This window comes from Apium graveolens, chromosome 10 (genome assembly GCF_009905375.1).
Source record: "Apium graveolens cultivar Ventura chromosome 10, ASM990537v1, whole genome shotgun sequence".
NCBI classification, from domain to species: Eukaryota; Viridiplantae; Streptophyta; class Magnoliopsida; order Apiales; family Apiaceae; genus Apium; species Apium graveolens.
Genome location: NC_133656.1, coordinates 230,643,876 through 230,658,889, shown reverse-complemented (window position 1 = coordinate 230,658,889; position 15,014 = coordinate 230,643,876). Strand labels below are relative to the sequence as shown.

The 15,014-nt window shown below is 34.3% G+C and overlaps 1 protein-coding gene across 1 annotated transcript; it reads right to left on the bottom strand.

The window, feature by feature from the left end:
* Window positions 1-339: 339 nt before the first annotated feature.
* LOC141693180 (uncharacterized) lies at window positions 340-4,708 on the bottom strand. Its single transcript, XM_074498197.1, has 2 exons — window positions 4,570-4,708; window positions 340-3,100 (listed from the first exon to the last, which is right to left on the bottom strand). Exon 2 carries the CDS (start codon window positions 2,573-2,575, stop codon window positions 740-742), a length of 1,836 nt encoding a protein of 611 aa, XP_074354298.1. The 5' UTR covers window positions 2,576-3,100; window positions 4,570-4,708; the 3' UTR covers window positions 340-739.
* Window positions 4,709-15,014: the final 10,306 nt, after the last annotated feature.

Here is a 15,014-nt window from a genome sequence, read left to right as displayed (position 1 = left end):
TCAAGCTCGCACCCGCATACAAAAATACAAAACCAGGGTTTGGACAATTTTCTCATGCCTTCTAAAACAAAGTAAAGAGGTGGCTTGAAATCTTAAACCCAGAGAAAACAAAAAATTCTTAAAAAAGAAATAAGTGCCAAGTCTTGAACGAAAACAATCAAGGAGTTTAATGTAGCACCTGTAAATAACGTCTTCTTTTTTGCAAGTTCAGAAAGTCTTGTTTTTTTTAGCAAAACTATAGCACAACAAATGGAGTAAAACATACATATAGTTTTTTCTTTCAAATTAGATGAGATCTGCAAATTTCAACCACATAGGAAATATCGTTGTATGTAAAATTAAAATTATACAGGATTACATAGAAGGAAACTAGAGAGAAATTTTACTATCACAGTATTGTCCACATTTAGACCTTAAAATATATGCCACTTTGTGATATATTTCTCTCTATACATAGGTTACATGTACAGTTATATAATAAAACTGTATATAATAGTAATTATACAAGCACCATAAATTTTTCATATTTTACATGGAATTTTTCCTATTTTACACCGAAGGTATCAGGTACATTCTGACTATTTCCTGTATAATACCCTGGAAGAAGTCGCAATGTTTTTCCTGACCACCTTTTAACCAAGAGCTTCAATAAAACAAGCTCCTAAACCACATAATCAAGAGTCTGCTCGAATACCATCTACAAAGTTGAAGCAGAATAGATACAGTAGAAGAAGTTCACTCAAACCCATTCATGTGGCAATGAGTGAGATGAACCAGGCTCCAAAGAGCATCCAACTTCATTACCATCTTTGCTTGGTCCAACACCGGCACTATCTCTCAGCATCATTGCCATTAGGCTTCCTCCATGCACCCTACCTTCTGGAAGTGAAAATTGTGATAGACCACAATCTTCAACTAAATAACTATCTGACAACGGTTTCTGCAATTGGATGGGCTCCTTTCCATGTTTGTTTTCACATGCATACATTCTTGTAGTCTTTTTAGAGAGACAAGCTTGCAAGTCTGGTAATGTTGGACCTGTGGCACTACCACCATGTGGTCGCAAATTATCTAGCTGAGAGGTGTGTAAAGCGCAGAGGCCTAACTTTCCCTTTGCTAACTTGTCGCAAGTAGCAACAGCCTGACCACCAAGCCCTGACTGCGCCCAGGAACACCGTTTTCCTCCTCCATGTCTCTTGCAAAAATCAGTGCTCCCTTGTGCACTTTTATTACACCCTCCTTCATTTTTACACCTTTTTCCCCCACCATGGCGAACACAAAATTTAGTTTTCCCCCTTGCACTTTTAGTGCAATCAGCCATCGCACATCTCTTTCCACCACCATGATTTACACAAAATAGGCAACCACTGTGCACACTTTTTGTGCATCCGCCTTCAAAAGTACATCTTTTACCACCCCCGTGACCTTTGCAGAGTAATGTATTCCCTTCTGCACCTTTCATACACCCTGAAAAAGTACACCTTTTCCCTCCACCGTGTGCCTTGCACAACTTTGTGCTCCCTTGAGCCCCTTTAGTACAATCAATATACTGGCAACGATGGCCTCCACCATGAGAGATGCAAAGGCCCTTAATTCCCTCTGCACTCTTGTTGCAATTTTCCATCATGCATCTCTTTCCGCCTCCATGCTTGATACAAAAGCCAGATTTGCTATCTCTAGCAGCATGAGAGCAATCATCATGACTGCACCGTCGACCTCCACCATGACTGATGCAGTAATCTGTACGACCTTCGGCACTTTTTGTGCATTCAGGATGATGGCATCGCCGGCCACCACCGTGTCCTTTGCATAACATCGTTTTGCCTTCAGCTCCCTTATCACATCCGGGTTCCTGACACCTGCTGCCACCTCCATGCTTAATACAAAATCCAGAAACCCCTCTTGATCCCGTTGTGCATCCACTGAACTGACATTGTTTCACTCTTGATTTTCGGGACCGTTGCTGAGGTGCGACACCAGATCCAGAAGCAACTGAGTTCTTTAAGGCATCTGTAACATTAGATGAAAGGTGTGGAATAACAGGACCTGTTTTACCATTGCTAGGAACAAGGCTGAGAATTGTGGTCGTTTCTGTACTTCGCAATGGAGGAAGACGAGGCCCTAATTTCCATCTAGATGATATGGTCCCTTCATCCACAAATTGAGTTGCACTATACTGAAACTGAATAGATCCTTGATTGGCTGTAGTGATGGCCGATTCAGAGGGACAAGTTGACAGACTTAATTCCAGGTATGGCTCTGACCTTCCCAGTACAAGTGCCTTAGGAGTCGCACTGAACTTTTTCCTTTTCTCATCTCTCCTCTCACTACTCATAAGGAGGTTAATACTCAGATCGGTATCAACCGAGCCTTCTTCAAGTTCATTTGCAGAGTATCCACCCAGAGACAAAGAAGCATCCAGGTGGTTGGATGGCCCATCAGGGACCTTCCATTTCCTCTTGGACCTGACATCAAATTTACAAGGAGCTACTGACAGATTATGATGTTCATCATCAACAACACCAATCAAATTTCTAGAAACATTTGGGGCACAATTTTCTGGAGTTGGGTCCATAATACCAGGTGGAAAAAGAGAAATGTTTTCCGGGCCAACTTAAGATTTGAAGAGAAAGAAAATTGCAAGAGTAGGAAAATTAGAAGTTGAGGGAAGACAAAGAGATTCAGCTTGAATACACATAAAGAGGAAACGTGCCACCACCACTAACAAAGCATGATGTATCGGACAGGTCAATTCTACAAATTAGGTATTCACAAAATCAATTCTTACTAGAGGATATCATTTACAGAATGAATTAAAGTCCAACAGGAGAAGACAATTAGAATTAGCTTGACGACGACCAAAATAAGCACATGCTGCCACCACTAACAAAACCAGATGTGTCGCACCGATCCATTTTTACGAGTTTAGAGAAGAATTACCAAATAATGTTTACAAGATGCTTCCGCCACTAACAAAACCAGATGTGTCGCACCGATCCATTTTTACAAGTTTAGAGAAGAATTACCAAATAATGTTTATAAGAGGATGTTAAATTCTGAAAACTTGAATTTTACAATACGAACTGTGATTCCAGTAATCCTGCACCAGAGCAAAATATTTATTAAACAGTTATAGAATCCTAGATAGAAAGGATTTTGCTTTGCAACAGAAATAAATTACTAGACTAGCACGCTATGATGTGAAGAATTTGCAAAAGTCCTGCATGATTTACAGCATATATGTAGAATTGCGAGAAAAAAAATAAAGAAACCTACATGATTTTCATGTTGCAAAAAATGTTATAAACTACATAATTCAAAGGTTCAGGCTATCAATATCAACCCAATGAAAGGAAAAACAAAGTAGTAGAATAAAGTCCTAATTTTTTTGAAACTCTGTGAAAAATTGATTTTCGCCAACGAGTTATTAGCAAGATTAATACTAAATATCATGATAATTTGTGAATGCTACTAATTACATAAAATAGCAAAGAGTAATTGCAATTTTTATGAACAAATTTGCCAAATATATAATGGAATAGTTACTGTAAGTGGCTTTGCAAGGATTTTTTAGGACCAACCATAGTAGATCACGTGCATACTCTCCTCTCCACGCTACTATGGTGGGTTTTATGCTTTCAATCCTTGACATTTCAGACTATATATTCACCTCTAAAAGATTAATTCAATTATACAGTTTTCAACTGAATTTATAAATAGTTAGTCCGAAATATTCTTGTTTTAATAAGTTTATCTAGTTGTTTTTAAACGTGAATCTGCTCAACCATATTCTTGGAAGCTTATAAGACAGTCCAACTACTTATTGCAACTCTCTAGTTTAAAAACACATGCTTGGACGATTAATTGGTAGCCTTTGCCTCCCTCCCTCTCCCTCTCCCTCTCCCTCCATATACTCTCTCCCTCCCTCTCTCTCTCCCCCTCCCCCCTCCATCTCCCTTCATATACGATTATACTCTCTCTCTCTCTCTCTCTCTCGCCCCCTCCCTCCCTCTCCCTCCATATACTCTCTCCCTCCCTCCCTCTCTCTCTCTCTCTCTCCCTCCCCCTCCCCTCCCCCTCCATATACGATTATACTCTCTCTCTCTCTCTCTCTCTCTCTCTCTCTCCCTCCCTCCCTCCCTCCCTCTCTATCTCCCCTCCCTCTCCCTCCCTCCCTCTCTCTCTCTCCCCCTCCCCCTCTCCATCTCCATCTCCATCTCCATCTCCCTCCATATACGATTATACGCTCCCTCACTCTCTCTCTCTCTCCCCCCCTCCCTCCCTCTCTATCTCCCCTCCCTCTCCCTCCCTTCTCTCCCTCTCTCCCTCCCTCTACGCGCGCACACACATGACACAATAATTTTGAATATTAAAATTCAAGAACATATTTACTAGTGAATGCAAAAAAAAGGAATCCAAACAGTGAAAAACAATATAAAAATCAAGAGTACAAGGTAAATATGAAGACAAGTGTTCATAAAAACAGATAAAATAATCATGTACTAGTGAGAAACAAACGAAGGCACTGACATAATGACATAGATATAAATATTAAAGTATATACTATACCTGGAGGGGGTTGATAGAAATGAGGGAAGAGAATATACCACCACAAATTCGTAAGAGAGGGGCTGAGATATAGAGAGAGAGTTGCACAAGAACAAAGAATGAGCAAAGGGAAAAATGAAAACCTTCTGCTTTCCGTATTTATAGGGCACATGACGGCTCTTCCTAGCAAAATTGGGCCAAATTTATATTATACTTTAATTGCTTTATAATTTTTTTTATATATGTCAAAAAAAATTGTTTTATAATTTGGATTTCCGTCCATTGCATCTGGACTCTTTCGCGGTGAAAAAGGTGTGGTATTTATCGTTTTGTATGCGTATATTCTTATTGTTTTATTGTTTAATTTTTACTCTATACGAGTAAGTCCGATAATGGTGCTATTGTATATAAAATTGTTATAATGGTGCTACACGGTGTTAATTGTGTAGGGCGGCCATTTACGAATACCATATACTGAAGAATTGAATCGATAAGTTATTATATTGTTGACAAAAGTTCACGACGATTGTTATAATGAAAGTTTACGAATATTACAAAAATTTATGACAACCGCAACAATGAAGATGTACCATAGTCATTACGACGAAATTTACGACGGTCGTTATAATGGGAATTGACGATAAAAAGTGAGTATTTGTGAGATGTTCACAGAAGATGTCCTTCAATTAGGTAGAACGAATGTAATTGTCAAAGAACAAGAATTAACCCGGGCTCCGGATACATGTCCATGACCCCCTAGATTTGCGACGCATAATGAATATCAATGCGAAGTTTGTGTTGCTCCTACAAACTCAAGGAAGAAGAATTGGACATAACATTAAACAAGTAATGGAGAAGATTTCCCGAAGAGGAGTTCCCACCCCTTAAGGCGCCCCAAGGGGTTCGAAAAAGCCTCCAACCCGGGTGCGACCTGAGGATTAAAAAGGAGTTTATAAAACCCGTCTTTTGGGAAAGCATCACAATGTGTTCTTTTGTAATTTTGCGAGTTTTTCTCATAGGGGAACAATTGTTAAAACTTAGTGTGTACTTTAAGAGCCCCCGACTTTACATTTGTTCTCTTGGGAGAATTTGGGGTTATCTCGCATTTTTGCACCTATACACCGAGGATCACTCGTCATATAATCTGGTAGGTTGTCCTTATCGGGGGATGATGCGCTTGAGAATTTATGACAAGTCATGGCTATACATATAATGATGATCAACGAAGATAGTGGTACCATATAGGATATCAGAGTTTCCTTGTTCGTGAAGTTCCGAATTCGTAATCGAGTTTTGGGCTTTTTTGAGTAGACCGCATCGTTGTGCAATCCTAAAACAAATACATGTTCGAGTTATAATAGAAAGTTGTTTCAACAAATCCTATTCAGTCTCGAAACGAGAAGTAAAGTCTATATTGGATTTTTATTCTCCAAAAACTACGTCCGGCTTGATAATCTATAAAATGAGGTAGTATTAGAGATGCACAAAAGGCCCACCGGGCCGGGTTTTGGCCGGGCCTTAAAAAGCCCGGGCTTTGACCGGGCCGACCTTTTTGGACTTTGACTTTGACCGGGCCGGGCCGGGCCGGGCCGGGCTTTCCAGAAATGTCAAAGCCCGTTTGGGCCCTCGAGGCGGGCCTAACCGGGCTTTTTTTCGGGCCGGATCGAATCGGGCCGGAATTTTTTCTAATTTAAATCGGATCGAGTATTATTAGAGATTCCGAATAATACATGTGTTAACAATTAGATCATCGTAAAAATGTATTAGTTTACATGGAATATTTTATGAAAACATTACTTCATTGAAAACATTTAAGTTCGGGAAAAAATAAAATGTTTATATAATATATTTTATCATTATTATGATAACAATGATATCATTGTTATGATAACAATGGTTTCCAAATATTCATAACAATGATATCCAAATATATATATTGTACTTATTATATCTTCTTTCATTATTTATGCAACGAAGTATATAAATAATATTATTAATCACAAATATGTATATATATATATATATATGTGTGTGTGTGTTTAAAGTATTATTTATATTTATAGTAAATGTGAAATTATAAATATATAAGAAAATATATTAGAATAATCAGATTATAACCGGACTTTTAATCGGGCCGGGACGAAGCCCGGGCTTTTAACCGGGCCGGGCCGGGCCTGCCTTTGCCTAAAAATATAGGGCCCGTCGAGGCCCGAAGCCCGGGTCGGGACCGGGCCGGGCTTTGACCGGACTGGGCTTGACCGGGTTTTGACCGGATCGGGCCGGGCCAGATTTTCGGGTCCGGACTTTTTGTGCATCTCTAGGTAGTATGCACATTGTTGGGATACGTTTTTGAGAGTTCCGATAACGCAAATATAAACCCTAGCAATTTCAACCACTTTTTAAATACAAATCACCACACTCCGACAATTTTCTCAATCACTGGTCACCGCTGCAAATCTTAATTTGAGTCGTGAACTTCAATTCTTTGTTAATCAAAATCTTCCGTTAAAAACTATTATACGTATAGCTATAGTATGGTTTGAAACCAAAAAAATGATTTTCGGTGATAAAATTGAATCATGTCGTGATTAGATGCAAACAACACCAAATATATCCAAAATATAAATATGTTCAAATTATCAAATTTTAAAATATATAATTATATTTGTCGCTATTACTTTATAAATTTATTTATCACTTGCATTTTTAGTTGTCAATCAATTATAACGGCATCTCTATTTCGTTCTATATTTAACATAAAGCATAACAAAATAGTACTTTGTTTGAAATTTTAGCAATAACAAGTACATTTATTTTAACATCATTAAATTTTAATCATAGTAATAATATTCATTTTAGCATCTCGTTGGACTTGCTCCTAGTAAAAAAAAGATCCTGCATATTTATCCTTCCGACCTTCCGTGTCCCTCTAATCTTATTACTGTGAATATTATTAAATCAAATTAAATCATTGTTATTGACATTAATAAAAGAAATTTAATTTTAATATTGAGCCAATTCCAACATAATCATACGCATTCTCTTAGTCATATCTGACTCATCCTTTGTTGACATTTTTTGATAAATTAGAGATTAACACTGTTATATTCCCTCGCATATTGGTCCCCTCCCAAATTAGGAGGTTCCCTAGAAATTTACGCTTCAGTTTAAGAGCTTTAATACAAGGCGCCAAAGGGAAAAAATAAAAGTCGGTGAGAATGTGAGATTGACAATTTCTTAGGCCTAATTATAAGGAAAAAATAAAAATCCGTGGAATGAATGTTTTATTTTAAAATAGTTTTATCAACTTTTGTATATTATTTATTTTGAGAATATGTTATAAAACATTGATAAAATATCGTAAATTAGTAAACTATTGGATAATATAATTATTACTACTAGGGTGGATGGCTATTGACTAATGATACATGTGTCTTATTTTAAATATATAAATTTTTACTTAGATATATCATTTTAACTCATGAATTAATACTAACTTAAATAAATATATTGTAAATTTGTAACATATAGCCTATTATGTATTAAAATGAGTAAATTAATAATAAATTTTTTATAACTTACTTTGAAAACTTACGTCAATGAGATAGTGCGTGTTTGGAAAATTTTAAAATAAGTAAATTATAATTTAAAATAAATAATTGGCTTATAAGTGATAAATATATAAATACTTAAAAGTTATATAAGTGTTTGAATAATTTTATTTATAAGTTAGATTTTTTTTTACTTAATTGAACTGAAATAAATAGTTTTTTAAATACAAGTATCTTAATTCTTGAATTTTAAATTAGAAAACCATTTAAAAGCATATATTTTAAATTTGAGGTTAATAAAAAAATGAAAAATTCAAAAGAAAAAGTTATTCATCAGCTTATAAGTTAGGTCGACAATCATTCGTCGATAAATACTTATGAGCTAATAAGTAACATAAATAGGAGTAGCCAAACATGTCGAAAATTTGCCAGAAAAACCTCTAAAAAGTGAATTACCAGAGCATTTTGTTATTTGAAATATATTTTGATAGTTCATTTAATTTTTCAAAATATGTCTCTTACAAATTTATATGTAAATAAAAATTAAGGGTTCAATTTTAAAAAGTTTCGCAAGCACCCCGATTATTTTGGTCGGTCGATGTTTGTAGTGGAAGGCGTAGTACTCCAGAAAGAGGAGAAAAATTTAACATAGTATATAAGTTATTTATGGTAAAAAACAAACCAACCCTTGGCATTGGATTCAAATTCATAGGTTTTATCACAGACCTAAAATTCCAAATCAATAGTAAGTTGTGTTAGAAGCATCAATTGAATTTCCAGGTAACTGAGCAAAGAGCATGCACAGTTTACACAGTGAAAGCAAATGAATGTGAAAGGTGGTGACCCGGTGGTAAAAATTTGTGAGCATGGAGACAAACAGTGGGAGGTCACTGGTGACCTAAAGACTCCCCGTACATGACACCCTCCAACAATTAAACAAATATCAAAAGGTTAACCGAGTGGGAGAACTGAGAAGCCAAGTGAAACACTCAACTGAATTTTTATTTATTTTTCATTTATAATTTTCTTACTAATTTGACATAGGAGATGGAAAACAATCCATTTCCTAGCGGTAGTTACAAAGTGTACGGGAAGTAAAATTAACCATATCTGTATTTTAAAATACTTGTAGTGATATAGTCACGACAGTAGGTTAAATTGGACTTCGAATGGGGACAATATCTACTTTGCTACTCTTTTTATATACTTTGCACAATTATTCTGAAAATCGGTTGATTTTAATAATTTTTTTGATAAATCGCTTAAAAGTTAGTCATAAAAATTTTCTGATTTGACCTAATTACAATAAATTAATAATAAATCTTCCGATTTTTTAAAAATCTTCCGATAATTAGTAAATCGGTACCTTAATCCAATACTTCCGATTTTCGAAATCCGTAATTATGTTTTTCAGAAATTAATAAATTATTATAGCCACAAAACTAGATTATTAAAATATTCCACAGACACGCGTGTATTTTTGTGTGTGTACAGTCACAGGTACATGTGCGTGATAGTAACTTGATCTTAGACTAAGAGCATCATTACGACGAGTAAGCTTAAATTCTAATACGCGGATACTAGATTTTATATGATATCACTAAATCAAAAAAATCTTGACCATTTTTGCAAGGGAAAATATGAACTAGTCAACATTTGTCGAATCCATTTTTCATTGATCGAGTATTTTTACTTATCTTTCACCCCACTTCATGGAGGTTGCAATTCTTTAAAAGAAATATATATCACATAAATTTGTCAAGTTACATGTGTTTTAAAAAATATATAATTTAATTATGTATTAAATTACATTATTGGTTCATTTATTTTGAAAATGAATAAATAATACCTTAAAATTCATCTTTTAATTGAACTTGAATCATTGCAAACTCATATTCGAGATAATAACAAACTTAAACGGCATACATGCACGATTGAAAATACTGAGAGTTAACTTTCCTTATTTGTTAGGAGGACAAAGATTTAGGGGTAAATGCGGGCCGGGTTGAGTTATTTAGAGGTAATAAATCGAACCAATCTAATTAATTCGGTTTTTAAAAAATGAACCCGTTAATCAAAAAAATTATTTTCAACCCAACCCTACCCTTTATACATTAGGTCGGGTTGGTTCGGGTTAAAATTCGAATAAAATTATTTAAATATTTTTAAGAGTCAAAATTACAAATAAATTTAATCAAAAGTTGAAGTGTACCCATAATTTAACATAAGATAAATATTGTTGGATACTATATGTACCGTATACCCGTTAAATAATAATTTTATTTCGAATATATTATTAATTACAATAAATACGTAAATTAAAATTTTAAATAATAATACTATAATTATAAAATCGGGTTGGTTTGGGTTAGTAAGGATTTAAATTTTTTGAAACTTGACCCACCCCATTATATTCGTGTTTACAAAAAATTAAACCAAATAAAATCCGGGTTCTGGATAATTCGGCTTCGTCGGCCAAAATAAGGGGCGGGTTTGGTCAGTTTTTTGTTTCCCCTACAAAAAATAGTATATTAAATCAAAATTATATTTATTCAAACGCGTTAAGTGACCCATTTTCCTAAAATATCAATGTGTTAGAAATTAAGTTTGTCGAGATTATGTATTATGTTAACCGAGGAATTTGGTTAACAAAAATTAAAATTTTATAGCTGGAATCAAGATCTTTGATAGTAGTCGGTGATTGGAAAAATAGTCGGAGTCCAGTGATTTTTGCAAAATAAGCGGCTGAGATCGTAAGGATTTATTTTTGCGTTCTCAGAGATCTTAACTAGTACCAACAATGTACCTACGTACCTCTTTATATAGAGTATCAAGTCGAACGTAGTTCTTGCAAAACAAGAAATTCACGTGGACTAGGTTTCTAATTACGAGGCCCAGTAGGAGTCTTCGAACCGACTTCCTGTTATAATTCAAATATCTATTCACTTTAGGAATGCCCCACATGTGACGTAGGGCCAGTTTAAGATTTCTTAAAAAATGTAACTTATGGGTTAAAGTTGAGAAGTGTCATATAAGTGATATGAATATCATAACTTATAAGTTATTTATGAGTTTGGATAATTTTACGTATTTACTTATAAGCTGATGAAGTGTTTGGTAAATCACAACTTATAAGTTATAATTATTTTAAAAAAATTCAAAATTTCAATATATTAATTGAATACATGAACAAAATATTGAAAAAAACAAAATTTAAAACATGAATATTTAAAAATAAAAATTAGTAAAATTAAGAAATCAGAGTTAAATCATTGCCAAATTAATGACTATTTCGAGAGTTTTGTATGTTCTTTACAATTGTAAAAAACTGAATTTTAGAAATTAAGATCGAATATATTCAAATACATATTCAGATCACATTTACATACAACATTATAAAATTAAATAATATTATAAAAATAAATATGCATATATTTGTTATATGTATACATATATTCATTATAAATCATAATATTTAATTATATTATTTATTTATGTTGTATACTTCTTGTTGTGTCGTGTCGGGTCTAATATAATGAAAACGATACAAAACAGTTATAATCCAATGTTGTAGTGCAGGTGTCTGTATATGTGATAGTTAATATTATTAATAAGTCAAATGAAAAGAAGAACGTGGGACTCCGTGTACTTTCACTTATTATGAGAAAACATGCAAAAATAATCACACAACTTAATAACCTAAACAGTGACTATAAAATAGAAGTCTCATATTAGCCAAATAAGTGGTCTGGAACGGATGCCCAAACACCCACCTAATCACAAATGTCCAAGACTCGATTACGAATTTGGAACTTCACGGATAAGGTAACTCCCTGGTAGGTGTATAACCTCGTCGTTATCATTATCTTATTTGACTGTAATCGCATGTATATAATTATAACTTACCGCAAATGCTAAAGCGTGTTCTCGCTCCCTGATGATAATAATCCGCCACATTACAAAACAAGTAATATAAAGTACAAGATAATCCAGAAATTTTCCAACGAGGACAATGCGTTGAATGCAAAAACGAGTCTCCTAAAGCATACACTAAATTTAAATGAGCCATTCTCATTCGCAAGAATATAGAACGACGCCTTCGAATGTTATCCGGAAAACAGGTTCCCATAAACCTCTTCCAAACACTCAGGGCGCGCCCGAGGGGAAAGGAGGCTTTCTCGGACCCCTAGGGCACACCCTAAGGGGTTAGAGAGCCTATTTGGATGCTCTTCTCCATGGGTTATTTGATTATTTGAGTTCAATTTTACCTTCGTTAAGTTATAGGAACAACCTTCCTCGTAATTTTTTTATCGCAAAATCTCAAAACGACCAACTCATGTGGCCAAAAGTTTCGGGGCGCGCCCTAGAGGTCCGGAGACACATTCGTCGAATCCTAAGCCACTTTTGTTTCCCGAATCGTATTTGTTCATTTCAAGTTATTAAATCTCTTCTTTCGTGTACTTTTGTCAATGTTCATCATTTCATCGTAAATAGTCGTCATAGACATTTATCGTAAACACTCGTCGCAAATGGTCGTCATTAATAACTGTCGTAAACGGTCGTCTTTTGTTGATCGAACCGCTTAAGGCGCGCACAAAGTATCAGTGACATCTTTTTCAGAGCTCGGTTACTCCTTTCTCATCGACTGTCCAACTGATAAAAAATTTATGTCAATTTTATGCTATAACATCTTAAATCATTAACATCCGCCTCACTCGAAAATACGTGTTATTTAAATTTGATGAATGGATGGTGGTTCATTATTTTTAGGTCCAGCGTCTACTTCATTTTTTTCCATTACTAGGTGTGGTCTAGGAGTTAGCAATGAGTCATAACTAAACCGAACTAAACCAGAATCGAAAGAGTATATTATTTCAATGATTCTTATAATACACCATAATTTTTGAAACTTATCTCGTTTATTGTACTAATGTCGTAATTTGAAACCATTTTTTTACTAATCTAAAGATGGACTCGGAGATCATCTCAGTAGGAGTGACCATTTTCCGGTTCAAAACCGAGACCTAAACTAAACTGAAATTTCGTTTCAAGTTCAGATCTTAACTAATTTGGATCTTGTACGGTTCTCATCTTTTTATAAGTTTCGGTTCTTAATTCGGTTGATTTTTTAACATGCTAGAATCGTGAGAACTGAACTTAACCGAATATATTATATACATATTTTTTTGACTTAATTGCATCATGTTGGCTTGAACTTTGTTATTTTTACACGGAAAATGGCTAAATCTTTATTTGTGCCAGAATATTGGCTAATTGTTAAATTTCTCAACGGTGTGGTGGTTCTGTGTCCCTCCCGTTAAATTTTTAGTTAAATATAACTACTATTTATATTATATGGATGTTTATATTGTAAATTAAGCAAAATAAGAAATGAAAAGTTTTCCTCAAAATTGAAATTTAGGGTTCATGTATGAAATTGGGTATTTTGAGTTTGTAATGGAATGGTGAAATTGAAGGTCGTAATATATTGTAAACGTGATGACAGTTATATAGGCGTGTATATTGTGAACGGAAGAGGGCGGTACTATCGCGACCCGTGGTCGCAGACAATGTTAACCGGGCAGATTCTGTAAATCCGGAGAAGAAAATAAGGAGGCAGAGAGATGAATGAATAAATGATAAGCAGTAAATGTGCGTGTATTCATTTTTTTGTGTGGGTGGCGGTTGTTGATATGTGTGAGTTCGTGTGTTACGAACTGGGAAGAAATGAGAATCACCACCACAACGGTGGTGGTGGAGGTCGGAAAATGGAGGCATACATGATGTATGTATGTGTGTGTATCTGTGAGGTGTGTGTGCGCGTGTATCTTATGTCTGTGTTTTGGTCGAGAAGGAGAGAGAGATAGAGGACGAGGGGTTTTATTACAATATTACCCCTCATGCTGTTAACATTTAACGTGGAATCTAACATGAGGGACTCGAAGCCACATCAAATACTTAAAAATTCAATAATTAGTCATTATTCTGGTACAAATAATGGCTTAGTCATTTTCGTGCAAACCGAACAAGGTTAAAGGCAACATAGTGTAATTAAAGTCTACCTTTTAAAAAAATATTAAGTATTATACTTTTATCATATATATATATGATATTATAATAAATTTCAAGAAAAATACAATGTTATGCTATATTATTCATTTTACAAAATGTACACGATGTTCGATTATTTTTACTAATATATTTTTGTATTAAATTTTGGAAAGTAGTTGAATGCAAAATGTTCATCCAAAAATAACATTTTTCCATAAAGATACCCTTAATAAATTATAATTTTTTTTAAAAATTCTTCAAAATTAGAATAGAATAAAATAAATTTAAATAAAATATAATAGTAATTTAGTTCTTTCCGATTCGGACCTGAACCGAACTAAGTTATGGTTCAGTTCCGGCTTGTTTCTTTCATAAAACGGGCCCAGTTCAACTTTTGAAATACTTTTATTTTCATTCTCGATACTTTCGATTCCGGTTAGTTTATGACTCGTTGGTCTAACCTCTTATAAGTGGTTTGTGTTCCATATTTAACAAGCTCAAAATTCAAGACCAAAAATATTTAAGCTAAATTGGACGTACAATTTTTTATAGGGTGTTCGCGGTGCGGTGTAAACTAAAACAATAAATTAAACCGCGTGAACGCGTTGACTAAATTCTCGAATCGCAACCGCACCACGTAATTTTAAATCGCGCAAACTACATCGCTAAAATACGGCGTGGTGCGATTTAAAGGTTCAAACTATTTAAGAAAATAAATAATATTTACTTATTAAACTTTATTTATTCTAATTATTTAAAATTTAAGACATTCATATTTAAAAATAACTTTTTAAACTACTATACTAAATATGGATTTCAAAAAAACTGTTATACTAACTATAACATTAATAAATAAGACAAATA

Coding starts and splice junctions, on each gene's coding strand:
- LOC141693180 (XM_074498197.1), bottom strand. CDS start 2,575: ATGGACCCAACTCCAGAAAATTGTGCCCCAAATGTTTCTAGAAATTTG.